Source organism: Chiroxiphia lanceolata, chromosome 1 (assembly GCF_009829145.1).
Source record: "Chiroxiphia lanceolata isolate bChiLan1 chromosome 1, bChiLan1.pri, whole genome shotgun sequence".
Taxonomy (NCBI): domain Eukaryota; kingdom Metazoa; phylum Chordata; class Aves; order Passeriformes; family Pipridae; genus Chiroxiphia; species Chiroxiphia lanceolata.
Window position 1 is genome coordinate 43,360,162 of NC_045637.1, and position 27,224 is coordinate 43,387,385.

Below are 27,224 nucleotides of genomic sequence, written 5' to 3' on the forward strand. Positions count from 1 at the left end.
TCCAGGGAACTGGTGGGAGTCACCATCCCTGGAATTGTTAAAAAAAACTTTACAATATGGTTTAGTGGGCAGGGTGGAATTAGGTCAAAGGTTAGATGTTATGGTCTTGGAGGTCTTTTCCAACCTTTGTGGCTCTATGATTCTCAAAGTGACTTACTACAAATAACTTCTGCCAGAAGGCTTATAACTTTTTTTAATGCCTTTTGTAGAATGTGTAAAACTTTAATGCCTTTCTTATATGTTGTTTCTTGTGTTAAGAATATCAAGTTTCTGGCAGGAGTGCTTTCCTCTGGTTGCATATTCCAGTCTTTAAATGACTTGAGTTTTTTAAATAAGCTTAATTATAACTACTAAAAGCATAGGGTAAATACAGCAGTAAATTGTGATACAGAGTTTAACACTATTGCATAAAGTAAGAACACTCGGCTTAAGTAAATTTCATCTTCCTTTTGCTTTGTGTACATTTCAAATTAGGATATGGATGTTTAAGATCTTGTAATTGGTTTTTTTTCAAGAAAAGACTGTTCACAAACATTTCCATTCTATCTACCTAATTACAGAGTGACACTTGAAGTCCTTGATTATTAAAAAAACCCAACTAAACAAAAACCCACTACAGACTGAAAATAAATCAACTCTAGCAACTACTATACCCAGGCTTTAAGAGCCATCTAGTGGGATTATTCTGCAAGTAACCCTGTAAACACTAAATAGAGCAATTCCTAATGAGCATTTTACTTAAAAAATAAAAGGCAGTCAAAAAACCAATCAAATAATTAGAATATGGTGAATTACGAGTCATGTTAACTCAAAAGGGAGCTGAAATTTGTTTTACACACAACACTTCTTTCCATTTCCTATAGCACTTGTTTGTGGCTACACAATTCAATATGCATTAAAAATTTGCAAGTAGATGAACAACCCGATTTCTATCTTACAGTAATAGTTTCCATATTGACAGACAATTTTGAGGAATGTTGCTGATGTAGTCAGATGCATTATATTTATTTTTTTTAAACACCATATCAACTTTCTTCAGCTCAAAAACATGTTTCAGAAACTTTGGTGGTGCTGTTTTGTCTGACAAGAGAAGGTACCAGGTAGTTCAGAAGGACAGTCTTATAGCTTATGAGAGTAGAAAAACAGGGGAGAGAAAGGTTTATGAACTGAGGTAGTACTTTAGGGACCGGTGTCAATGAAAAAAGTATGCAAGTGATGTTTTCAGAAAGTAAAAGGCTTAGAACTGTATCAGTCTCACCTAAAAGGCAGATAGTAACAGTGAACTAAAGATTTGGTACAATGGGGAAGGAAGGAAGACATCATTAGACTGTGGTATTCTAAGCAAAATACATAAATAACATAGCAGAGAGGAAAATAAGATCCCACAAGGCAAGTGCAACTAGAGTATTTATGATCCTGGAATTTAAGGGAGTTTGGAATTTTATTTCACAGACGTCTTTTGAAGAGAAATGTCAAGCTCCTGGGATCTAAGCTTACTTGTATTAAACTTTTAAGACTTGAGTCAGGGAACCTAGACTTCCTCTACAGAAAAGCACCACAAGAACTACATCCTTCCAGTCCCTAAAACCCAGGAAGATGAGGTGATAGTGACTTGCATACTAATAAACAAGACTGGGGAGAGATGGCTGTGGATTAACTTGATCCTTCCAACATACACTGTATTTTTACTGTAGGTTAGACTGTTTCTTCCTTCTACTAAAAAGCAAATCAGTGAAAATTCAACTAAAGGTAAACAGTATCTTGATCAAATAATGAGCCAGCAGCAAGAAAAAATTGGTTTTAAGGGCCCCTCCTTTTTTGGAGACAATTGCTTCCATTCTGTTAGAAGCAGTAGCACAGAACACAGGAATAACTTAGCTTAAAAGAGCTAAGTGAGCTGGTGAGATGAGCCTGGTGTTGTCCGTACCCAAGTGAATTTGGGAACTCCTGTTAATGCAGCTGTGAAAATAGCAGCTACTGATGTGCAATAGCTGAATCTACCCCCGATACAGTGTGGGAAGATTTTCCAGTCATGCTACTGGACCTTGTTCTTTCAGAACTGATCATATACCATTACACCAAAGGTGGGCATCCTAATTTATCCAGTCATACTTAAAACTGAAGCAAGGAAATGTGGTTTCAAGTAGAATCTGCCTTTTTTACATTGAGGATACTTCCACAGTACACTCAAGTCAAACAAAGCAAACAAAAAACCAAACAAAACCACAAACAAACAAAAAAAGAAAAAAGCAAAGCTCCTTTTATGCTGTCACAAAGAACTTCTGAAAAATTTCAGAATTCTAGACTGAAAAGTGCTCAGCACAGGATATGCTAATTTTTACTTGAAATGAATGCTAAAGAGCCCTTTTAAGTCAAATAACTTTATTTCAGATTACAGCAATACTAATAGTCAAACTATTTACTAAAAAGTCACTTAGAGGAATTTTTACAATTCAGTTGGAAATACACGCAACATGGTTAGCACGTTCTAAAAAACCTCATAAAAACACACAGCACTTGACATATTAGTAATTACATTTAGCTAAAATGTAAATAGCATTATTCAGATGAGGGTTTTTTAGGTCCTCGGTAATATCTTGAAATGACAGAAGTGCCACTTAACTGTCACTACACTTGTCATAGCAAATGATAGCCCTAATCTTGAAAAATTTGCAGACTGGCAATATAGTAAGGCAAAGTAAAGCCATGACAGTTGGCTGGCAAGGAAAGGCTATGCCTGTCATAGCAAATGATAGTCCCAATCTCAAAGATCTTGCAGACTGACACTATCTTAAGTAAGGCGAAGTAGAAGTCGTGACAGCGGCCTTCCACAGATAGGTTAACTCACAGCAGTCTCACAGTCTTTCCAGTCACAGTCAAGAAGTCATCATCAGCCAAGGCACGAAGTGCTTCTTCGAACATTTCCTTCGTGACAGCCTTGAAGAAAAGAAGCAAATCAAATAAGGATGGGGTAATATTTCAAAGACAGTAAAAATTCCTTACTTTCTACCAATTTTCTTTTATTTTCTTTTCTTAAATTTTTATTTGTTCTTTTTGCAATTGGAAACCTGACCTGGAACCCTGAAGCTGAGTTTGCTAATTCAGAAACCAGAATAAACTTAAGATAAATATTTGAGTTGAATTTGCTGTATCTGTAGTAGAACTGGCTTTCTAGTCACGCGGACAGAAAAAGTTCATGTTTCCCTTTCCCTCCATAACGTGATTTGAGGACAAGAACGTTCATTTGGAAAAACATGCTTTTAAAAATTAATGAAAATGTAAACACAAAGCAGGAAACTTACTGTGTCAGACTGGGCTCGGAGATCATCGAAAAGCTGTTGGTACTTCAAAGATGGTGATTTACCCTTTGACTGGATAAGCTTTCTCAAGGCTTGAGCCAATTCCTCTTTCCGCTTACGAGCTGTTGCGCTCATTCCTTATAGAAGGAAAGAAAATACCTTTTAGTAATCAACTAAGGAGGACAGGTTAAGTTACATTCTAAAAATTACAAAAGCCCAATACCAGCCCAGCTTTGACACTGTGAAAACACAAACCTGTAGTGAGAATGGATATGTCCACAATTCCAGTCCTTGGATCAGTAGCAGACTGTTTCAGTGCTTCCCGATGGAGGCGTCTTGCTTCTTCTACGTCAATCGTTTCAACTTTCTCTGAAAAGCGCACCTTGGCGTGCGCCTCTGCCAGACGGATCAGGGACTCGAGCTGTCGAGGATATGCAGAAACCATTCCCCTGCCACTACCAATCTTCCTCATGTCCACGTATGCCTGAAAAGGAGACAGTTGTTAAAATACTTCAGTAAATCTTGTTATATTCAGTCTTTTTCAGAGTCCACTTCATCCCACACCTCTTATTTCTGAACATGAACAATTCTGGTAACCCATTCCAAGGCCTGCATTTCTGCTCATACACCTTCACAATTCTTCTGTAGTGACGGATAACCACATCACGTTACTTCTTTCTGTTATAAAGCAATTAGGCCACGGTAACAAATCAAGTTTTCAATCACTTTAAGAACGCAGGACTAGTCTTACATAGCAGTACTTCTGTCTGTAATGACACATTTATTTTGTTTCAGTAGAATTTAATGCGTTTTATGTGATGGAACCAAACCAACACCTCTGAAAGCTAAACATGAGAGTGCAGAATGAGTTCTAATCTGATCCCTTTTTCCTTTTAAATGGTGTTGGATTTCAAAAACTTTTCAGGATCTTACAGAAAAGTTGTATGTAGATAAGAGTATACGCGCTACGGAATTTCAGTTCTGACCAGTCAGGAAAGACTCTGAACATTCTATTGGCAACTCCTTTACCTCAATAAGGGCTTGGCTTGCTTCTTCACTTAATCTGGGATTTACATAACTACGAGCATATGCAATGTAATCCCTCAATATTGCCATATCCATGTATTCCTCCTCCATCTTCTCTTCACTTTGGTAGTACAGTGAAACCAAATGGCGAGCAAGACGTCTGTCATAAGCTTCATCACGTGGATCCAACATCAAAAAGATCAAGTCAAATCTGAATGGGATAAGTAAACCAGCATTAGTGTGCAGACTTTCTTGTCATTTAGGTACTTGGTTTTTACAGGGGTTGACTTAACAAATGCAGGTAGGAGTTACCAGACTCCTAATTCCTACTCTAAATAAAAGCTGTTCTATTAAACTGAAAAGAAAATTTTCCATGAATTCTCAAAGTATAGAACAGCACAATGGATTTGCTTTCATCTTATGGACTTGAAATTTTTAAAGTGAGGTACACTCTGAAAAATTCAGATTCCATGTTCAAGGATGACAGTTTTGTTTTCTTAAAAAGAAACCCACACACCAAAAAAGTACCCTTGCCACAAGCAAAAAATCCCCCCAAATAACAAATGCACAGAACAAACTGCTACTAAAGAAACTATCCTGAAAGGCAACAGCAAAGATGGCACGTACCTAATTATCTTATGCATATAAACCCCCCTAAGTAAATAAATAATGTATAAATAAAAAAGCACTTGTAGTTTAATCCTGAAGAAAATGGTTTCTAATTCTGCACACAATATATTCAAGTAGTCTCAACTATAAGCAGACATGAATAATGTATTTTTAGCCAGCCAATCATTTATTTTTGTAAGATTAAATCCAGTAAGAGGTGGAATTGAGATGCTGCTCAAGCCTAGTTTCATCCAGTACACCTGCACTAAGGTACCATCTGTTATTAAGTGGTTAAATTAAGTAGCTCTTAATTGAAATCTAAGCCCTGTGTACTCGGGATATCCCGTATACTATCAGTGTACTTCAAATTTGCAGTTAGTGTGGGAATTCCTAACAAGATAAAATTGCAGAACATAGTTAACGTTTCTGTCAGCAGACACTAAATGTGGCTCCAACAGCTGTGCCCAAATGACTGTCTAGCATTGCCACTTCCCCAGCTAAGTTTACAGAGCAATATGAAGCAGGCACAGATCTTCAGATTCTGTCACCTCTGCTGCAACTTCCCCGATCATCGTGTTTCACTTTAAAAGCTTTATGAAGCTAAGAAAAGCATCCTGAGTTTTTGTGGAAGTTATCAATACCTTAAGATTCAGAACAGCTCTTTTCTAGGAGATGATTATGAAACAATATAGAATTAAAGAGAGAGATCCTACAGATCTTCTCGCGCCTGCTGTTCAAAGTCAGCATGCAAAGACCAAAAAGCAGTTCCCTGCTCATACAGAAGCTGTAAGAATAGCATTTAAAATAGGTGTTACAAAAGTTTTCCACTATGCTGCAAGCAACAGATTTGTTCTGTTCTACTGTATTTAACCATTTTCACAAGAGGAAGTAAAACATCTCCTAAAAATGAGACATGCAAGGCAGGAGCTCAGTACCTTGACAAGAGTGTATGAGGAAGCTGAATGTTTTCAATAGTAGTCTTTTTCGGATTCCACTGTGATTCTATAGGGTTAGCTGCTGCCAGGATAGACGTACGGGCGTTCAGTTGGCAAATAATTCCAGCCTGTCAAAATGAAAAAACACTTCTGAAACCAGCTGCATCTATGTGCCACCAAAACCTTTTTCCCCCCAACTTCATGAGATCACCAATGTTCTTAGATGGGTTCTGCAGTAAAAAACTGCACTGCAAAAGCCTTTGAGTAAAGCAAGAGCAAAAGCCTCTAGGGATAGTTCAGTCTGCTCTGAAAGATTTAAACAAATATTTACCTTTGCAATAGAGAGTGTCTGTTGTTCCATTACTTCATGTAGAACTGATCTTGTGCTTTCACTCATTTTGTCAAACTCATCAATGCAGCAAATGCCATTGTCACTAAGGACTAGAGCACCTGTCTGAAGAACCAGTTGCCGTGTTTCTGGATCCTTCATCACATATGCAGTAAGACCAACTGCACTTGAGCCTTTGCCAGAAGTATACTGGCCTCGAGGAACCAGGTTATACACATACTGGAGCAGCTGTGATTTGCTAGTACCGGGATCACCACAGAGAAGAATGTTGATCTCTGCACGAAAATTGCCTCTTCCCGTGTGAGTAAAATCCTTTCTTGATCCCCCAAAAAGCTGAAGCAGGATACCCTATAAAAATCAAAAACATCATGTCTTGGATTTGCTCTGTTAGCTATTCAACTGTTCAACTGAAACATCTAATAAACCAAAATAGTACTAAAATTACCACAACTCAGACATGAAACAAAACACTTGAAACTGGTTTTAGATATCTTTTAAAAGGATTCATTCTTTATACACATCCTCAATTCCAGTTCATTGCAAACATATAGTTAAACTGCTAGGTCCTACAAAACTCAGCTTCTAATTGAAGTCTGAAGTTAGATTAGTTCCAAATCTGTTCCAAAACTTAGGTAATCAAAAAATCTGACAAGAAATTCTGCTGACAATACAAAAGGCAGAATAGACTATTGTTTTCCCTAAGGCTATGTTTAATCTAGGACCAAAGTACTATTTCAAATCATTAGAAAAGTTCCATTTGTCATTTTCTTTTCAGGCAAACTGCTTTACTGCATTCACAACATTAAAGTTCTTTTCTTGCTCATAACGGTGTAGTGTAAGGTCTCTTATTTCATTGGAATTTACTAACACTTCCTCCTTTATATTTCCTAAAGTAAGCTTATACTTCCAGTGTTAGTAAAGAAATTAAAGTAACTACCTTCCAGTATTTTGAAAGTATTGGAATTATTAGTATAAATACATGCTTGTAATTTTATTAGCAAGAATTATCAAGAAGGATTTGTTTTTTCCTTTTGAACTTTACCAGAATAAAATTTCACAATTTCCCAGTATTCTTTCTGCATGTTTTTTCCTCTAGCAGGATATATACGCTAGAAAGTCAATGAAAAGAAGTGCTAATCAGTGACAATGATGGCTGGAAACAGCAAGGAAAACCATACACTATTTCATTTAAAGCCTCTGCACAACTTCTTACAGTAGAGAAACCTTGTGGAGGCATGGAGTGAGCATTAGTTCTGTTCTCATTCACTTAAAGCAACTTGAAGCAGTCAGTAAAACATGATCAGTAATTATAAAGAACCTTCAGGTTGGAACTTAAAGAATCTCCCTTGATGAAGGGTCCTCAGCTTTCCTCAACTCCACCAGTCACTAGAGTTGATGTGCCTTATTAGCGTGTCGAGAAGGTATCAACAAATGGAATAATCATTACTGTATTTCCATTCCAGCAGAAAATTATAGTATGGTTTTGAATTCAACTTTCAGAAACCTGTGAACTGTGATAATGTATAAATCTATAAAAAAACCCCAAAGAAATATACTTGAAAAGGATTGTTTGATGCCTGATAATGCCTTGAGACCTGCTACTAATTGCAGTTTTTGCAATGATGTTGTAGTACCTCAGTTGAACACTTTATTAGAACAGTCCATTCTTGGATACATCTAAGTAAATGTTTTGATACCCCATAATTCAATCAAATGTCATTTTAAAGCTAGTGTTCTCTCGTGAGCAAGCACTTACTATGTTACAGCTACTTATTTTTCTTTGATCATCAGTAATCTGAACATTTATGAAATGTCCAAGATGCATCCTGCAATTAAGTTTTCCCCATTCTGTTGCCTTCCTACCTTTTCAATATCTTTCCTCTAATTAGCACTCCTTAATACCATGGAAAGAATTAAAATACACTTAGAATCAACCTCTAATCCTGACAAGACCACAACATTTTAAGACTGCTCAAGATACAATTTTTTCAATTTTTAAGCTTCAGGGTATTTTTAGAACAAACAATAATTACAAATATACTCACATACAAAATACCGACATACAAATACATGTCTTACAAGAGAAAAATAAATTCTTTTACCTTTTTGATATCTTCGTGTTCATAGATACTTGGAGCCAATGCTAAAGAAAGCCTCTCATATATGTCTGCTTTTTTAGAGAGCTCTTTGAGAATTTTCACACGCTCCTCTGTAAACATTTTCTGCTCTGTTTCCTCATCGACACCATGCAGGCGTTTTGAATCTGTCTTGCGATAGTGTATGACATCAATGTGGGTCTTATACACGGATTGTACACTGCTGACACGTGGATTAACTCGAATTGGGACTGCCCGGTAGATACCTACAACAAATTTTAATGGCAGCATTAGGTATGGAGAAATGTGATAATCCCAACCCCAACAAATCTTATAAGTTCCCTTGAAGAGTACAGGTTTTCAAAACAGCCTAAATACTTTGGTCAGTTTATTTCTCAGTATAAGTCATACAGAAGGCAATGGAACATATTTAAGTCATCTAGACCCTATATATGCAGGTGCATGTATGTGTTTAACATTCGTACCAAAAGCGTTCTCAACAATAAAAACACTTAAGCATTTTTGAAAGAAAATTAAGGCTTGATGCATTCAAAATTCCTGTTCCAGTGTCTAGTCAGCTTTCCCCCATCTGGAAGGTTTTTTTAGCAGCTTTCTAATACATCTTGAGCAGCTAGCAGTACAGCAGTTCTTTTAAAGGAAAGTGGTTTATAAAATGTTGTTGTAGTATCACAAGACCTGCTCTACATTATCACTCTCCTGACTGCAGACACTATTTAAGATACTGCCTCTTCTTCACCTACAGTTTCAGAATGACTGAATCATCAAGGTCAGACAAGATGGAGACTGTCTAATACAACCATGGACTCAAACTGGAGTCAACTGGAACAGGCTGCCAAAGGCTCTGTCCAGTCAGATTTTCGGTACCTTTAAGGATGGAGACTCCACACAGTCTCTCTAGGCAACGCGTGCCAGGGCGTGACCACCCAAACAGTAAAAAAGTTCTTATTTTTAACTTTTTTAACTGGAATTTCCTGTATTTCACCTTGTGCCCTCTGCATGCCACTGGGCATCGCTAAGAAGAGTGTGGCTTTGCCTTCTTGACACTACCACCCCCCCACCCACACCAATCAGGTACTTAAAAACACACTGCTAAAATCTCTGAGCCTTCTATTCTCCAGGCTGAGCAGTCCCAGCTTTCTCAGCCTTTCCATGTATGACAGAGGTTCCTGTCATGATCACAGCCTTTTGCGAATTCACTCCTGTATGTTCATGTCTCCCTTGCACTAGGAGACCCCACAACTGGACCCAGTACTCCCCCAACCTGTTGGCAATACTCCTAATGCAGCCCAGGAGGCTCTTGGGACCATAGCCATGTGGTCTGTCAAGCACTGCTTCCTTCCAGTTTTGCTTCTGTCTACAAATTTGCTGATGGTGCACCACAACACTGTCCCAGTTAGAAAAGGTTTCCAGGATTATTAGCTCTGTCACCTTCCCCAGGGGTCAAGATGAGGCTGACTGACTTGCAGTTCCCCAGGTCTCCTCCTCACTCTAGAGAGTGACATTGGCTTTTTTCCAGGATCTCAGCCAGTCATCATGACTTTTCAAAGATTGAGTGGCCTTACAAAGAAAGTGTCCAGCTCCCAGCTCTTGCAGGTGCATCCCATCGGGTCCCTTTAGAGATAATTATGATCGGTGAAAAAGAAGGATGCAAATACTCAAACCAAATTTTACCTGTGACATTAACTCTGTCACCTGGCTGCACTTTATCAACAAGGTCATTGTGAGCAAACAGCACAACTGTATGTGGGGTCTGTCCAGCTGGCATATCTTCAGGAGACTCCTGCAGTTTGATCTAGCAAAAGAAAAAGAAAAACCACTTAAGTTTCAGTTTCAAAAACCTGAAGCTTTTCCACAGAGCAGACCAAAGATTTTTGTACTAGCACAGTCTTCAGCATCATTTGAATGAGGAACATTGCTGAAGAACAACATATCCCCACCCAAACAGCAAAACTGATTACTGATTACAAGACATGATGAAAATGAGAATTCTGCTGATTGCTGGTGTGACTAAAATGCTATTACATACAAGGCTCATCTAGTCTAGATAAAAAGGGACATAAAGGGGTTTCCATGTACAAACATTAAGAAGAATACATACTTCATTTCATCCTTTTAATGCATTTCTTCTCCAAAGCAGATTTACCATTTCACTAAGTTTTTTCACCCATTTTCATGTTCCAAAACACTTTCGCTATCCAAAACATTCGGTCACAAGATACATAATTAATACTACTGATGATTTTAGGAAGGTGGAGGAGAAAAAAAATAAAAGCTGTTTCATTTAGCCACTACTAAGCCAACATACCATCTGTTTGTCAGAGAACATGGATCGATTGTGAATCAATGCCATACTGTGCGTTGTGTTACAGTTCTTGCACACTGATGGTTCAGCAATCCTGCCACGATCGATTTCTACTCTGGTGGTGAAAGCGCACACCTGGCATTTAAAGAATGCTTCCTGCATCTCAGGAATTAACTGAGAGCTTCTGATGACCATACCACTGATGGTGATGAGTTGATCAATGTCTACAAAATTACAGAGACTCTTGTCATGACTTCATACTCCTAAAATTTAAAGAACCTTCAAAATTTCATGTTAGATTAGTTTTTAGGCAGGAGGTAGACATTCAGTTAGGTACTTGTATTTTCTTTCAGAAAAAGCAAAAAGAATCATAAATGCATAGTACAAATATTCTAATTTACAGGAGTATTTACACAAAAGAAAGAATTCTTTGCACTTGCAGAACTAAGAACCTGAGGAGCTGATGATAGGAAAGATTTCCTTTATGAATAGATCATTCTGCATATAGGCTCTAAAGTATTTGTTTCTGAAACAGACATATGAACAGAAGACATTGGTCTGCATGGACCACAAGTAGTTTTAAATGGCCTTAATGTAATTCTAGGCTAGCATTCTTTAAGTATATATAATTGAGATCCTTTTCTGACATGGTAAGCAAAGAGTTTACCTTCAGGGTTTAGACTTCTCATATTCCTAGTCTTCAATGCATTATATGGCCTTACTTGAATTTGATGTTCTAGTATTGAATCAGGGTAACGATCAAAAAATATCTCATTGGCAGCCATGTCAAATGTTGGGATAACTTCCTGTATAAAATTGTTAAAAACAGTTAAGCTTACAAATTAAAAAAAAATCATCACAGAGTGAAGTAATTTTGCATAAAGCATTTAATGTGGTGCTGATCAGCCATGAATTACTAAAAAGTTATGCCATCTGAGCATTTTCCTATGTAACAGAAAACTTGCTGTTCAGATTGGATTTATTCATTTACTTCAGTATTGCAAGGGGAAGGAGGGAAGCACAAGACTAGATATTGCAGATCACTGGTTAACTTTGCATGTATGAGGCACCCACTGTATCCACGATCAACTACTATGATACAAGACATTTTATATTAAGTAAAATAAAGAAGCCACTGAGATGGCACTGAACATACAAAGTACACACTGCATTTAAACAAACATATTAAGTCCCAAAAATATGAAAGGGCCACTTTAAAGCCAGAAAACAAGTGCACTACTTCACCTGAGGGTAGCAGATCAGTTGCCTGTAGAGATTTTCATCAAATGATCTTAGATGATCACAGTTTACGTTCAGGAATGGTTCCCCAACAATATTAATCTACAAGGGAGTTTAGAAATCTTTAGCTCAATGGCATGCAAGACTGAAAAAGAAAAGTTAGATTTCAGTGCCTTACAAGTACCTCTTGAAGTCGCTGCATATAGCGTGGCTCATTAAGATCCAAGCCAATGTCTTCATCCTCTTTATCCAGTGGATCGATAAAGCGCTGAAGAAATCTCTAAATGTTAGAGGTAACAGGGAGACAGACAGGAAAGATAAGCAGAATAAGTGGTAGAAACGCTTGCTTTGTATCAGATTCAACTAATATTTAAGTCAAACTAGCTTTTTATTAAAAAAAAAAGAAAAGCAGGTTGTTAACCTACCTGGAATTTTTCTTTGCATGAGGCTACATTAACATCGGTTCCCCAAATAACAAGCCTTTGTCCAAGAGATTGCTTGGTTGCTACTATATCCTCAGCCAGCTGCATGGAAACAAATTGAGCATATGCAAATATGGGTTTGTCTTCAAAAAGAAGTTGTCAGATACAAGATCTGAGACATATACCTACCCCGTCTGAGTGTAAATCAACTTGTCTGGCTTTACGGGCAGACCCAAGATCTGGCCTCTGCCTAACGGGAGTTCCTCGGACACCACTTCGTGGAGTACCCTCTACCCTGGAGCTGGGTGTGCCATAAGTCAAAGGTGAACTGATATCGAAGTCAAGAGGAATAGCTATAAAGGGAAGTGTTTTGTAATGATTATCAAGACATTTTACACTGAGAAAAGAATAAAATTCAGCCTCTGCATTTGTCTCATAGTTCTTTTAACTCTACTGTCATAAAATGAGTGGCATCAATTCCGGTGTTTTGTCAAAACAAACAATAAAGGTGTTGCAAGTCTGTCTAGAACTTTTCTTTGCATTATCTCTTCTCAAAGATCCCAAGTGCTAGTAAAGCTTCACTAGAAAACTTGAGCAGTACTGCAGTTTAAAACTACATTGATGTTCAAGCATAAAAACATACAGCATTTTAGATGAAACACATTTTTCAGTATTTTGGAGGCTGTAAAGCAAGTGACACAATTAAAAGCTACTGGAATTAAAAACGATCCTATATATAAAAGTAAGTAAAGCTTTTTATGGCTAGCAGCCTAATTCTTTCTGCAGTAATACCTTTATTATTTTCAGAAATACATGAGAGAAAAAAATTAAGCTATAATCGCCGATACATACTCCCATGATAACTGGAAGCTACAACAGCGATCTGCACCCCTGACGCTGACTGAGCTTCTGTAGTGTCTAATATGCTAAAATCAAATGAGAAACTTCAGACAACACTAATTTTCTCCTCAAGTATTTTCCAGCCAGGTCCATTCTGCATACCAGCTCGCCACAGAGCAGCGCAGGCAGCTCCCAGGCTGCATTACGGCGGCCAGCCCAGCCCAGCACAGCCCCAGAGCGGCCCCAGCCCAGCGTACCGGAGTGGCGGAACTGAGGGGGGCTGGAGAACAGCGCGTCGGCGGCGCCGGGGCTCTGCACGTCGGCGGCCGGCGACGTGGGCATGGGCTGCAGGTCCCCGGTGGAGGTGGAGTCGTCCGCCCGACGCTTCTGGGAAGGAGGAGAGCGAACATCTTGCGCTGCAAGACACAAGCGGACCCGGGGCCGGCATTACAATGGCCGGGCCGCCGCGCCAGGCAGACAGTAGCGGAGGCGCCGGGAAAACACCCCCGGGGCGCGGCGGGCAGCCCGTTCCCGCGGCCCCCGCCCCGCCAGCCCCTTCCCACCACTTACGAGTCGGGGGGTTGCTGCCCCGGCCGCGCTTGCCGCGGCGGTGGCTGGGGGTGGAGGCCGGAGACGACATGGCGCTGCTGCGGCTCCCGCGACGGTCCTACCTGCGGGGAGTCGGCGAGAAGGATGAGCGCGGCGGGCACCCCGCCACCCGCCGAGCCCCGATCCCAGACCGGCGGGTTTCCCTTCCTGTCCCTCCCTCGCCGGCAGCGCCCCCCGCCCAGCGCCCCCTCCCACCTCAGCGGGCACAGAGACACCGGGACCCTCCGCGCCGAAGCCTGCGGCGTGCGCGCGCTCTCGCGGGCTTTCTGGCCAATGGCGAGGAGCGATCGCAACAGGAGCACCCAACGGAGGCAGAAAGGGGGGATGCGGACGGGAGAAGGAAAGGAGGAAGGAGATAAACCCTCCGAACCCGCGAGGTGAGGGCCGCGCCCTGCTTGATCTGCAACAGCAGAGAGAGAAGTAGAAGGCAGGATACTGTTTGTACTACGATACGGCGGCTGCCCTCAGGACTGCCACATCGCCCACCCCCCTCAGTCCAGAGTGGAACTGCCCGCACCGGGCTGAATTTCGCGGCAAAAGTAGTGCTGCAGGGAGGTGTGGGGAGGTCGGAGCGGTCTATTCTGAGCGGAGGGGGAACCACCACTGTATCTGATATTACCGTATCCCGTTCTGGGCTCTTTAGTACGAGGGACAGGGAGCTCCTGGAGCGGGCCCAGCGGAGGGCGGCTTAGATGCTTAAGGGACTGTAGCATCTCTCTCTTCCTCTTACGAGGAAAGGCTGAGGGAGCTGAGCCTGTTCAGCCTTGAGAAGAAATGACTTGAGAGGTGTCGAGAGGGTGGATCCAGGCCATTCTCGGTGGTGCCAAGCAGTAGGATAAGGCAACGGGCAGAAAATGATGCACATGAAGTTCCACCTGAATATGAGGAGGAACTTGTTTATTGTGTGAGGTACTGTGCACTGCAAGAGATTGCCCAGAGAGGCTGTAGAGTTTCCCTCGCTGGAGATCCTCAACAACTGTGTAGACACAATCCTATGCTTTGGGATAACCCTGCTTGAGGAGAGAGGTTGGACCAGATAACCCACTGTGGTCCCTCCCAGCCTTACCCATTCTGTGGTGTTAAATGTGTGTGTCCTGAGTCCATCCTGCGACGAGACACGCAAAGATGCCCCGAAACGCCCTTCCCTGTCACCACCCCTCATTCCTCCCTCCCGGAGTGCTCTAGCTGAGGATTCTCCTGTCCTCCGCGCTCAGCAGTCCGTGTCCCCCCTCTTGGCTGCGTTGGATGCTCCCGGGGGCGGGTCCCCCGCGCCCGCTTCCGCGCCGCGCTCCGGGAGCGGCCGGGTCGGCATGGCCGGGGTGCGGCAGTGCCTGCTCCAGCTGCACCGCTGCCTGCAGCCCGGCGATGCCCTGCACGGGTACAGCCTGCTCCGCAGCCTGGCCGAGACCTGCCTCACCAGCCTGGACAGCGGCGAGCAGGGTGCGCCCGCGGGCCCGGCCCCTCGGGGGGTGGCGGCGAGGGGGTTTGAGTGGGGCTTGGAGCGGCCGCCCCCGCGCTGGAGTCGGACAGCGAGTGCTCGGCTTGGGGGGGCTCGGTGGTGCCGGGGACACACGCATCGGGGTGGCAGAATTGCGGGGCGGCCACGGCGCTTCACTCCACACTTTGTGTCAGTGCTGTGGCAAAAAAGGTGTATTCCGAGGGAGGGACGGTCTCTTGCCCCAGATAACCATTTACCCGAGTAAAAGCACTTCATGCGCGCCCTTCTCTGAGCTGCCCCCAGATCGGCTTCCCCTCGACCCCGAGCAGGGTCAGGCTCAAGTGCGAGGGCACTGGCACAAGCCCTGGACCCGAGGTCATGGGGAGGTCGGTGGCACTCACACTGCGTTGTGGTTTTTCTGGTGACAACCATCAGTCGTGCCCGAGGCGTTAAGGCACCTGCAGCCCCCGGGGATGGGCTGGGTGTTGTGCAGCCCTCCCTGCCCCAGCAAGGAAACCAGCCACCTGATGCTTCCTTTGTTTTGCAGCGCTGCACCTGTCCCTGGTGTTCTCCCAAGAGCATGGCTTACTCGTCTTTGTCCACAGATCCCTCAGCATTGAGGAGGTGAGTTGGTAAACTTTAGTTGTTGAAGTAGTGTTGAGATAGTGCTAAGTGAACAACTTATTATATGCTTTAATTTTTTTGGTTTTTTTTAAACTGTCAGTTTCGAGATTGCAGGGAAGAAGCGTTGAAGTTTCTTTGCGTCTTTATGGAAAAAGCTGGTGACAAAGTTCATCCCTATGCCTGTAATATTAAGGTAGGTAAAGGAAAGTTGTTTCATAAAGGCCTTTGCCAGGTGGTTGAAACAATTCAGGTGGGGCTCATACCATAACAGATTCCTAGCTATCTTGCACACCTCCCATCTCTACTGTTCTTGTTAGACTTGAAATAACTTGGTTGACATGAAGTGTAATTCATACCACAGAAAAGCGTGGATTTGTTTCTTTAATTATAGACTTAATTTTATTAACTTTTTTTTTAATAGAACTTAATAGGTATTGAGTCTGAAAATTACTTATTGACATTGAAAGTAATAGTTATAACTTTTAATTTATACAAACTAAGCTCGTTTCTAGAGGTGGTGGTTAATTTTAAATATCAATTTTTTAAAAATTTCTCCTGCAAAGTTGTTATACAGAAATTAGTCGTAATTACAATAACTCTAAAAATGAGGTTCATTGAGTCTGGAGTGCTGAAGGGCTGTGCATTGCTTCGCACAGAAATGCTTGACCGCACCACTGAAGTTTCTGATCTCAAATTAATAGCTACTTACTGTAAGAAATGACTACATTAGAGGGGGAGAATGTGCTATGTTTGCCTTTTACTTCAGAAACTGCAATTTCTTTGCTGGAGTTGGGATTTGTTATTATGTCAGACAGTGCTGCAATGTTGTCAGTCAGGCCACTTTGGGGACTAGATACTGTTTTAGTCTTTTTTTAAAAACTGTGAGCTTGCGAGGAACAGATACTTTAGAGAGGTAGATGAATATGCGTTATCTTTGAATTTCCTTCTTTACTTACAAGTAATTTAATCTCCGTTTTCTTTCCTATGTAGCAAACTTGTCTTAGTGTCTATACAAAAGAGAGAGCAGCAAAATGTAAAGTCGCAGCACTGGAACTTCTGATGAAGGTAAAATGCATTTTATAAACCTCTCTTGTTTCTAGAAAACAGTAGAAAATCTCTTGTATTGCTGCAGTTATCCTATATCATGCAGAAAATCTGTCATCTGCAGTAGCAAGAGAATAGTGATATGTAATATTTAGATGTTAGAAAGAGATATGCCTTAACGGATTGTCTTCAGTATTCTCCAGTAGGTTGTTTAGGATGTAAGCGCATCGTTCCTTCATCTGCTAGAGCAAGACACAGTTGTTTTGGGGGCAGTTGCAGATCTCTCAGTTAATTACAGTTATTTAAGGAGAAATTTTGCAGTTCAATTGTATTCTTGCTTTAAAATATGTATTATATGTAATATTTTAATATATTAGAGTATGTGAAAGGTGGGGAGAAGACAGACTTTTTTTTTAGAAGTTTAATTACTGTGTAATTTTACTATGTGCTTCCTTAGAAGGCATTAGACCCTTGTTTTGCAAATGCTTTTGCTCTTACTTAGTTTTGTTTATGAGAAAAAAACCCATCCCTTCTGAGTTATTCGGAGTCAGTTCTGTGAATTCGATTGGCTTTATACCAGCGGGAGATAAATACAATATGATAAAAGATATTGCAGACTTGCTAAGCCTGTGCTCTTGTGAGGTGCATGTGTGTATGTATATATATATATATATATATATGTACATATATAAATAAAAATAAATTATATTTTAAAGTTAAAAATTTTGTATTTATGCATATTTAGGAAGGTAGTTTATTGTTAAAGTAGATTTCATACTCTTAATCTTTCCCGGCTCGGTCACCTTAAATCTCTTTCATTGACTAGCATACTTGCATACTTAAGCTGAAGGAAAGTGTATGAACTGTATTTTTGTTTAAACTAAGTAGTATTGTGTTAGTGATATTAATGCTTCTCCTGAGTTTTCTTTTTTTCCTTTTTTTTTCTATTTTAGTTGCTCCAAAGTTTACGATGTTCCTGTCTGATGGAAGAAATGAAGGTTGGGGAGATATTTAATAAATTTTATGGGGAGCTTGGTACAAAAAGTAAAATTCCCGATACAGGTAGGCTTTAGTTTTTCTGTCAGTTTTCTGTGTTTTATTTACATTCAGTTTTTGTTGGATTATACCCCATGGAAATGTGTGGTTGTTATTCCCATGGCAAGTGTGTGTGTTTAAAAATGTAAAAAGGTAGTAGTGAAATTTGTTCAGGTCTTCTGATCATGGCCAAGGAGTTAGCTGCTTCTTAGCTGACCTGTATATATGCATGACCTAACATGCAGAAGAAATCATACAGTTGCATTCAGTGGTGGCAGTTCATACAGAATTTAACCATAGATATGGCTTAGGATTCCCAACAAAAAGTATTTTCATGTCTTACATATTATAATTAGATCCTGAATGCCTAAATCCTGAAAGTAATTCCAGCTTTCTTGTCAGTAACCAACTTAACATTGCTAGATTCTTAGATTTAATTTTTTTCCCAGGTTCAGTGCTAACCTGGTGTAGCTGAACCTTTGAAGTTACTCTTGTGTCTGGTTTATAACTATACACACACACACACACCCACACACACACACACACACCCACACACACCCCCTTATAACTTTGAGCCTTAAGAGTAGTGCTGGTTCCTCCAGTGGGTGCTCTTAGCAAAAGCAGAGACTGCCCATTCCTGTAGAAGTTCATGTCAACTCCAACTCAGTTGCTCAGGGTGCTGATCGACAGCCGGCTGAGGGAACTGGGGTTGTTTAGCCTGAAGAAAAGGAAGCTCAGGGAGGACCTTATCACTCTACAACTATCTGAATGGAGGTTGTAGGAAGGTAGGGGTCAGTCTCTTCTTCCAGGCAACTAACGGGAGGAGAAGAGGAAATGGCCGCGAGTTGCACCACGGGAGGTTTAGATTGGATATTAGGAAAAAATTAATTCCCAGAAGGGGTGGTCAGGCATTGGAACAGGCTGCCCAGGGAAGTGGTGGAGTCACCATCCCTGAAGATGTTTGAAAGATATGGAGATACAGTGTTTAGGGACATGGTTTAGTGGTAGGCTTGGCAGTGCTGGGTTAATGGTTGGACTTCATGATCTTAGAGGTACATTGTCACCTAAATGTTTGTATGACTCTAAAACTCTTTGTAACCATGTTCTAACCGTGGCCAGTCTTGTCCTCAAAGCTGCAGTTTTAGTGTGATAGTTCCTGCACTGGTCACCCCTAATGTGAACTCATGATTTCCCACCTTGCCTAATTATGTTATTTATGATCTTGGGCAGACTACTATGAACTCTAGTTTGATTGAATTGGCTAGTTACAGCTGAAATCTTGGCTTGTCAGGTCTAGCCCTCACAAAACTTGCTGTGCCTATGTAGAATCCTCCAGTCTGATTTCAAGCCTAGAAACTTCTGCTTGCTGTTGGCCTTAACCCCCATGACACTTAAAAGTCACAGTAAAACCTCAAGGCCAGCAGCAGACTTGGATTATTAGCAAATGCTTCCTCGCTGGATATGGCCTTTATTAATTAGTTTTCTGAGCTATGTTTAAAAATAATAAGTGTGTTTAACTTATTGATGTGAGAGGAGGATACATCTCACGTTGTAGTGTGTATATATATATATGTATGTATATATATGTGTGTTATAATGAGCTGTCTTTACCACACAAAAATATTCAATTAAACCATCAGGGATGGTTTCCTCATAGTCACAAGTTACGTAGGAATTTTGATGGAAATGTCAGAGTAATTATTTCAGTAATTAATAATTATAAATTACTTTCTAGTACTGGAGAAGATTTATGAGCTTTTAGGAGTTTTGGGAGAAGTCCAGCCTAGTGACATGATCAACAACTCTGATAAACTGTTCCGAGCTTATTTGGGAGAGCTTAAAACACAGGTATGACTGGATTTTCTTTTCAGACTCTTGCATTGCTTTGGGGTTTTTTCCTGTATGTTGAAATACTGTTGTAATATATGATATACTGTCATACACTAGTACAATTTGTGAGGATTTTACTGGACAATCAAACATACTTTCTCAAGGAGCTTTCAAAGTAAAATTTCAAGGCCATCAGTGACAACAAGTTAACCAGTTTACTGTGAGAAAAGATGGCACATGGTGATCATTCCCAAAGAAATGTTATGTTGTCATGTGTTGATAGTTTCTGATTTGTTCTCTACTAACTATGAAGTCCTTGCACGTGAGGTAAATTTCACAGTTTTGCTGAACTTTACTTTCTGCTATTCTGGAGTTTTAAGTACTTTTAAGACATTAGTGCGTGTTATCTACGTTTTGCTATGGTTGGTCTTGGTGGAACATATTACATGCTTTTCAAAGGATTTCTTATGCTTCCCTCCAAATGATATGAAACTTTTGGGTAGGAGATGTTTCTGTGGCATTGTGTTTGTAGAGTTGGGTGATGATAAAGTTGTTTTATCTGCACTTCTTGGAACTGGGAAGCCTGGGTGTAAATTAATATTAACTTGAGGATATTTTTTTTTTATATTTTTTTCAGATGACATCTGCTACAAGGGGACCCAAGCTACCCGTTGTAGCAGGATGTCTGAGGGGACTGGTTGCACTCATGTGCAACTTCACCAAATCTGTGGAGGAAGGTATGTTCTTTTTCTGTAAGAAAGACAGTTACACATTTTGGTACAGTTGTACAGACAGTTATACTTTTAATTGCTAAACAGCCAAAAAGTAGCACCATTTCTCACTGTAAATACCAAGTGAAAATTTCCCTACTGGTAGATGTTTTATGCACAATACATGGTCCCTGTTGTTGTAGGAAGTGGCTTCATCAATATGTTTCTATACATTAAATGTTTGCAGTGCTATTTCCTGACTGGGTATTGGGCAGCCTTGAGAGGCACATTGAAGCTGGAATGCAGTTTACATAAAGATGTGTTTCTGTTACAAGAGACATCTGTTATAATATGGGTATTCAAAAAATCAATTAATAGAAATGTACAATTTTTTATCAAATTTAAGGAGCGTTTCAGGAATGTCTCTTAAAATGAGTTATGTAAGGCTTTCCGATATTGGTTCTTCATACCAAGCTTTGGATAAAAATATCTTTGTCTTCACTCTACTTCTTGTATGTCAATAGTGCAATACTCACTATTGGATTGTTTCTCAGATCCTCAGACTGCAAAGGAGATTTTTGATTTTGCAATGAAGGCAATCAACCCACAGGTGAGTCTGCCATGAGCTAATTGTTCAGCGTAAATGAATTAGCCCTGATGAAGAGTAAATCATATATGACAAACCTTTTCTGATATTACAGGTTGATCAGAGGCGATATGCAGTACCTCTAGGTAAGACTGTAAATTATTTCAATTTGTGCTGAGGTGGATACATGCAATGGTGTCTTCTGTCTGGAATTGTTTATTCTTTACTGGCTCTGTTCAGGTGGCTCTGGTATTCAATCTCCTAAACTGGTCGTGGAGGAACACCAGGGTACTTTAAGTCAAAATTTAAAGAGTTTAACAAGAGGTTAAACTAGGCAAGGTCTAATCAGCTAATAAATAGCACCCTTGCACTTGATGCCATTTGCCCCTCTGGAGTAATACAAAATTGTGATATGAGAAAGGAATCAAGGTAGGAGTAGAAATAAGAGGAGTATGGGTAATTAGAAGAAAAGAAGAGACAGGGGATTGGGTTAAAACTAAAAATAGGAAGAAAAATTTCACTGGAAGAAGGAGAAAAAGAATGGGGAAAAAAATTTGGAAGACTATTAGAAATTGGCCTGTGAAATGTGAGTGACTTATGCAGAAATTGCAAAAACATAAAGTTTGAGTACTAGGCCCATGGTTACTGTGAATAGTAAAACTCCCTGTAAAGATAGTCTACCCCCAATTAAATCATTAAGGATCTTGAAATTTCATTTATGCTTGTATTTGGGGTTAGTAAAATTACCTATAATCTGAATTCCTTATTTATCTGCATCACAGTTTGGCGGAGGAGCGGACTTGTGCAAATGTCCTTACAACAAAACCCACATCCTTCTGAATTGTGCAACCAAGTATTATTATTTATAACCGATAAAATCCCTTTATTTTCACTGTTAATGTAAATTACTTCAGAACACAGCTGTACTTTGCACAGTGGTATACATTTTAAAAGAGGATTTTGGAGAGTTGTTTTTATGCTTAAATTCTTAATGTTTGGATACTGATACTGTAGTGGCTAGAGGAATGCATTTTATGTCCTCCAGCCGTGTTGGTTGTAGCTACCTGAAGTCCTATCGTGGACTTTATAGCCCGTGCTGGTTTTGTAAAGGAGAATGTAAGTCTGGTTTTTAATGAGAATTGTTTTTAAATTGCAGCTGGTTTACAGCTGTTCAGCTGGCATGCTGCTCAGTTTGGTGCCTTGCTCCTGGACAACTATGTTTCCCTCTATGAAGTGTTGTGTAAATGGTGTGGCCACACGCATCAGGAACTGAAGAAAGCCAGTCATTCTGCACTGGATTCGTTCCTCAATCAGGTGTTGTAACTTCACTGGGATCTCTGAGTCTAAAGCAAACTCAAATTTGTTTAAGTAGTGGGAATATTTGGTGCTTGAAAGTTCAACAAATCTGTCTAAAAAGTATTTTGTTTGAAGTGCTTTGTGCTACAATATCTTGTAAGACTTACTGTACGTTTTTGTGACTTTTTGTAATATTTCTGGAAGTGCTGAAATGTTTGTATCTGCTTTACAGATTTCTTTAATGGTAGCTAAAGATGCAGAGCTACACAAAGACAAATTGCAGTTCTTCATGGAGCAGTTCTACGGAATCATCAGAAGAATGGATTCGAGCAGCAAAGAATTGTCCATTGCCATTCGTGGATATGGGCTTTTTGCAGCAGTATGTGCAGAAAAGTTATTCTGATGAAGGAGCTTACTGAATGTACTTGAAGTTAGGATTCATAGACATTCTTTCACGATTTTACACAGCTCATTTAGTAGGGAATGCTGCTGTTTCTGGACAAAGTGTTGAGCGTAGTTAATGACATTTTAAAATACCTTGTGGTTGAAAGTTACTGGAACACATACTGAATTTAGTGGGAGCACTTAACAGTGAGGGTTATAGTTACTTCTTGTGCACAATTTTTGAAGTGGAAAAACAGGAGTTTCCTGTACAGCTGTCACAAAACTTAAGGATGTGCTTAATTGCTTAGGTACAGACAATACTTCTTTATCTCTATCTGCTTTTAAATGGTAGAATCCAGGCCAGCTTTGCTCTGAAAGTAGTTTAGATGATTCCTACAGAGCAGGAATCAGTCAAATAGCCAAAATGCACTGCTGGCTGCAGGACACTAGGAGGCAATTTGTGAAACACCCATAAATTAAAAAAAAAAGCAAACACAAACCCAATCAAAAAACAACAAACAAAACCATGCTTACATACATATGTAGAGGGCAGGTATGTTTGTAAGAGAGCACCATTAGGAACCAAATTCCAGTTTTTGTCAACAGTCAGTTAAAATGGGAATATAACAATGAAGTCAAAATTCGATAAAGGAAGGGTGGTATTCATGTACCTGCGACCTCTGTACTTGATGGTGGTACCCCAACTTTCAAATAACATTGTTCTGGACACTTTTTTTTTCTCTCTCAAAGCAAAAATTATGTTAAATAATCTCAAGTATTATTTAGAGAAGATTAGGAAATGTGATGAAATGGCTGGTTACTGGCTGAATCCTTTCTATTTTACTACCTTTTGAGCAGAATACATTTGTTTTGTAGGATTTTTCATGTGCTTTGTTCAAACCTAGTCTTCCTCTTCTGTGATATGAGATAGAAAGGAATGGAATTCAAGGTATTGTTTCCAGAAGAAATGAAGAATTTCAAATGACTGAGTTGAAAGAACCCTATTTAAAAAACCTATTACTGAACTCAAGAATTTAAAATTGCATAATGTAAAAACAGTCATAGAATAATACTGCAATTTTTAACAAATTTAATGCTCCAATACCTATAAATCTTTAATATGTTAAGACTCACTAATAGTTGCTAGTGTGTTTAGGTTAAGTCTTGGCCAAGCGTTGGATACTAGGTTGTGAGGAGGCAGAGTCTTGGAGCTACTGCAAGCAAATGACTGTATCACTAAACTTGTGTTCAAGCTTGATTCAGTTTCAAGGCAGAATATTTCTTTTATTGTCTAATTGCTAAAATAATCTTGAAGTTCTACAAGTGATAAATGGATAGCCTTAATTTTGTCAGCATGTTTTTAGACAGACTAGATTCAACCTTTAAGCTAACTCACATATTCGGCTGTTACCTAAATCAGTCCATTCTTTTTCCATGGTAAATTCCCTAGTGCAGTTCTTGCTTGTAACCTGGTTCCTGGTTCCTTTCCCCTCTAATATTGTTTGGGATGCTTTCCACTTATCCATTAGTTAGGAGTTGTCTTTAGCCTCTGTAGAAACCCTATAACAGTGAAAGTTCAGAATTTTTAACTGCTGGGTTGAATGTTAAATAGTAGTAGCCTGTCAATGATAATTGGTTAAGCCACATTAAGGTAAGCCACTTACTACTTTAGTGCAGCTAGTTCAAAATGTAAGTAAGTATTAGCATCCATAATGCTGTATTTAAGGTATTTACAGCCAAGCTTCAGGTATTTCATGCTGAATTTGAAATTCTAGTCACTGGAAGTTCAAATACTTCTACAGTAAATTGCACTGCATTAGTGAACTATTATTCTATTCATTAGTGAACTATTAGTTCTTTGCAAGTACAGTGTTGCTCATACATGTAGCAAGTAGAATAAAGTTAATTTATTCAGATGTGTTGAGTTCCTGAAAAAATTTAAAATATTGTTCTTATTATGGTCCAGGAAAGACTTGACTGGGTTTTTTGGTACTACAGCATATATTTGCTGAATCAGTATTTTATTTCCTCTGTATAAGCCCTGTAAAGCTATACATTCTAAGGATGTGGACAACATGTATGTGGAGCTCCTTCAGCGTTGTAAGCAAATGTACCTCACCGAAGCAGAAACAATAGATGACCATCTGTATCAGCTACCAAGTTTCCTCCAATCCATTGCAAGTGTGATATTCCATATAGATACAGTAAGTGGAGTGTTTAAAGTACCTGTCAATTCCTTTATGCAATTACAGTTGTATAAAGAGATAGTAGCTGTGAGCTTACTTACGGTAAAAGGTGTTTATCTGAAATGCAGTGACTTTTATCCCCTAGAGTATGGGAAGAATATCAGGAGAATACTTTATTGGATTTTATTTGAATAAAGAAAATGCACTGAATATACTAAATAAAATGGGACAGTGCATTGTAATGAAAAACATGATAGCCAAATGTGAATACTTTTTTTTTAATTTTAGCCTATTTATTTGAACATAGCCATACCCTTTATGTGTTTATACCACTCTGTTGCTGCTTTGTCTTTTGGTGCTGATACTCTGTACTCTGAGGCTGATACTTTGGTTCTCCTATGATGTTATGCTATCTGTTCAAATGAGGGCTTTCTGGATCCTACTGGAGCTGGGAAGTAAGGTTGGGTCATACATTCTGTATTCAGAGGGTTAAGGAAGAACAGATTATACTACTGATATTGTTTAATTAAATTGATACTTTTATAATAAGCTAAAGACTCGTTTCACTGAAGCACTAATCTATTGAGCAGCTACTTTCTATAAGATGTTCCCAGAAACTTTCTTATTCTGTTTAGTTTTATTTTGGGGGGATCTTTTTGTTGTTTTTTTGTTTGTTTCTTTGTCTGGGGTTTTCTACGTCTAAGATGAATTCACTTGCCAAGTCTCTTGTTCTAAGAGCAGGTCATGAGGCAAATTCCTGTAACAAAGTATCTTACTGAAATAATTTAGCATAATTCTTTGTGTTCATAATGATTAATAGCCATTGTCTTTGCATGATGGGTGTTGTGTTTTTATTTATTCTAGGTTCCTGAAGTATACACTCCAGTTCTTGAACATCTAGTTGTGCTGCAGATCAACAGCTTTCCACAGTACAGTGAAAAAATGCAGCACATGTGTTGCAGATCTATCATAAAGGTGTTTTTAGCCCTCTCAGGAAAAGGTCCAGTTCTCTGGAGCTTTATTAGCACTGTGGGTGAGTCTGTGATACTGACTTGGTTGGAGTTTTTGGGGGATTGTGGCTGTTTTGATTTGGATTTTTTTTCCTAGATTGATTAACCAGTTCTAAGAGAGATATATAGCCATTTAGAATCAAAAACGAAACCTTTCCTATTCTCTAAGGATGGAAATTTAGCATTCTTATCATGTTATTTTTCAATATCTGTTGTTAAATCACTTCAGGAATGCATTTAACAACTGTTTTAGGTAACAGAGTGGTTACGATTAAGGGCAGGAGAATGTATTTTTGTGATAAGACTTGCATTCCTGCTCTGGGGATTTTGAGAATAAAGGAATTTTGTAGAAAAATGTGCAGAAACCTATTCAATACTGTCTCAATTAACCCTACAAAATATTACAAAAAGTAGGGTATGTCATCTCTATTAGAAACGCACTCTTTTCATGCTCTGGAACTGCTACATAGTAAAAGTGAAATTCCAAATGTGCAGTTAGTCAGGTACAGTCCTGTGAACGTAATACTGAATTGTGTCAGCATTGGTAACTGACAGTTCTAGTAGCCTCCAGCATGCTGACGTTTCTTTGTAATTATATATAGAAAATATTTTTAATTTCTTTCAGTTATTTATAATGTATTTTCTCTGTTGCTCTGGCATTTCTTCTGTTTCCCATGGTCTTGATTTGGGAAGTGGTGCACCCAAGCACCATGCCTGTGAGAGTCATTGGGAATTGTTGCCTTTTCAAAAAGGGCATTATGGGCAATGCCTTGAGCATCACTGCATTCAGAGACAGGAAAAAGTCAAAGCAGTATTAAGAAACAGTAGTCACAAGTAAGTTCAAAACTGGTTCCCTGTGAAACATCCTACAGTTAAGGCTTTGGTTTGGGCTACTTCATCCTTAAAGAAAAAATGTGTGTTCTTTGCCTCTCCCTTATCCTGACAGAATATAAAAAATAGAAGACTGATTTATTTCATTGTTAATGTAATGAGTGGTATGGATGCTGTGCCTTTTTAAGTCAGTTCAGGCAATTTGGTTTTTTGTTTGTTTCAGTGCATCAGGGATTAATCAGAATTTTCTCCAAGCCGATCACATTTTCAAAGGTAAAGTAACTGTTTAAACATATTTCTTTCATCTAGATTCCTGGAGTATACATTCCAGTTCTTGACAATCTAACCCAGTAAACAGGAGAAGGCCAAAAAATGCAAAAATAGTACTATCCATTTTGTTATAGTCCATTATTGCTATTACTTATTGGCTCAGTTTTTACTAGTCTCTCATCCCCACATCTGCTCAGCATAATATGGATGTGTCTCTTGTGCTGAATGGGAAA

General features: G+C 39.5%; 2 protein-coding genes across 3 annotated transcripts in view; one reads left to right on the top strand and one right to left on the bottom strand.

Moving 5' to 3' along the window:
- Positions 1–2,365: 2,365 nt before the first annotated feature.
- On the bottom strand, positions 2,366–13,806 carry MCM4 (minichromosome maintenance complex component 4). Its single transcript, XM_032703907.1, has 16 exons — positions 13,709–13,806; positions 13,396–13,554; positions 12,488–12,651; positions 12,302–12,400; positions 12,061–12,156; positions 11,883–11,978; positions 11,305–11,443; positions 10,641–10,861; positions 10,007–10,127; positions 8,321–8,580; positions 6,201–6,566; positions 5,870–5,997; positions 4,329–4,536; positions 3,555–3,783; positions 3,303–3,436; positions 2,366–2,937 (listed from the first exon to the last, which is right to left on the bottom strand). The coding sequence occupies exons 1-16, from the start codon at positions 13,776–13,778 to the stop codon at positions 2,845–2,847; spliced, it is 2,583 nt and encodes an 860-aa protein (XP_032559798.1). The 5' UTR covers positions 13,779–13,806; the 3' UTR covers positions 2,366–2,844.
- Positions 13,807–15,049: 1,243 nt separating this feature from the next.
- The window catches only part of PRKDC (protein kinase, DNA-activated, catalytic subunit), an 83,998-nt gene continuing 71,823 nt past the window's right edge, over positions 15,050–27,224 (top strand). For both annotated transcript variants that reach the window (XM_032703885.1, XM_032703896.1), the window contains exons 1-14: positions 15,050–15,187; positions 15,733–15,809; positions 15,910–16,002; positions 16,800–16,874; positions 17,807–17,915; positions 19,624–19,736; positions 20,356–20,455; positions 20,983–21,038; positions 21,130–21,160; positions 22,171–22,328; positions 22,543–22,689; positions 24,734–24,898; positions 25,745–25,913; positions 26,945–26,994. In XM_032703885.1, the coding sequence (XP_032559776.1) occupies positions 15,058–15,187; positions 15,733–15,809; positions 15,910–16,002; positions 16,800–16,874; positions 17,807–17,915; positions 19,624–19,736; positions 20,356–20,455; positions 20,983–21,038; positions 21,130–21,160; positions 22,171–22,328; positions 22,543–22,689; positions 24,734–24,898; positions 25,745–25,913; positions 26,945–26,994 (1,473 nt within the window). In that variant the 5' untranslated portion in view covers positions 15,050–15,057. The remainder of the gene's footprint in view (positions 15,188–15,732; positions 15,810–15,909; positions 16,003–16,799; positions 16,875–17,806; positions 17,916–19,623; positions 19,737–20,355; positions 20,456–20,982; positions 21,039–21,129; positions 21,161–22,170; positions 22,329–22,542; positions 22,690–24,733; positions 24,899–25,744; positions 25,914–26,944; positions 26,995–27,224) is intronic.

Coding starts and splice junctions, on each gene's coding strand:
- MCM4 (XM_032703907.1), bottom strand. CDS start 13,778: ATGTCGTCTCCGGCCTCCACCCCCAGCCACCGCCGCGGCAAGCGCGGC. Junction 12,401..12,487: donor TTGATTTACACTCAGACGGG/GTAGGTATATGT, acceptor GTTTCCATGCAG/CTGGCTGAGGATATAGTAGC. Junction 11,979..12,060: donor ATATGCAGCGACTTCAAGAG/GTACTTGTAAGG, acceptor ACTCCCTTGTAG/ATTAATATTGTTGGGGAACC.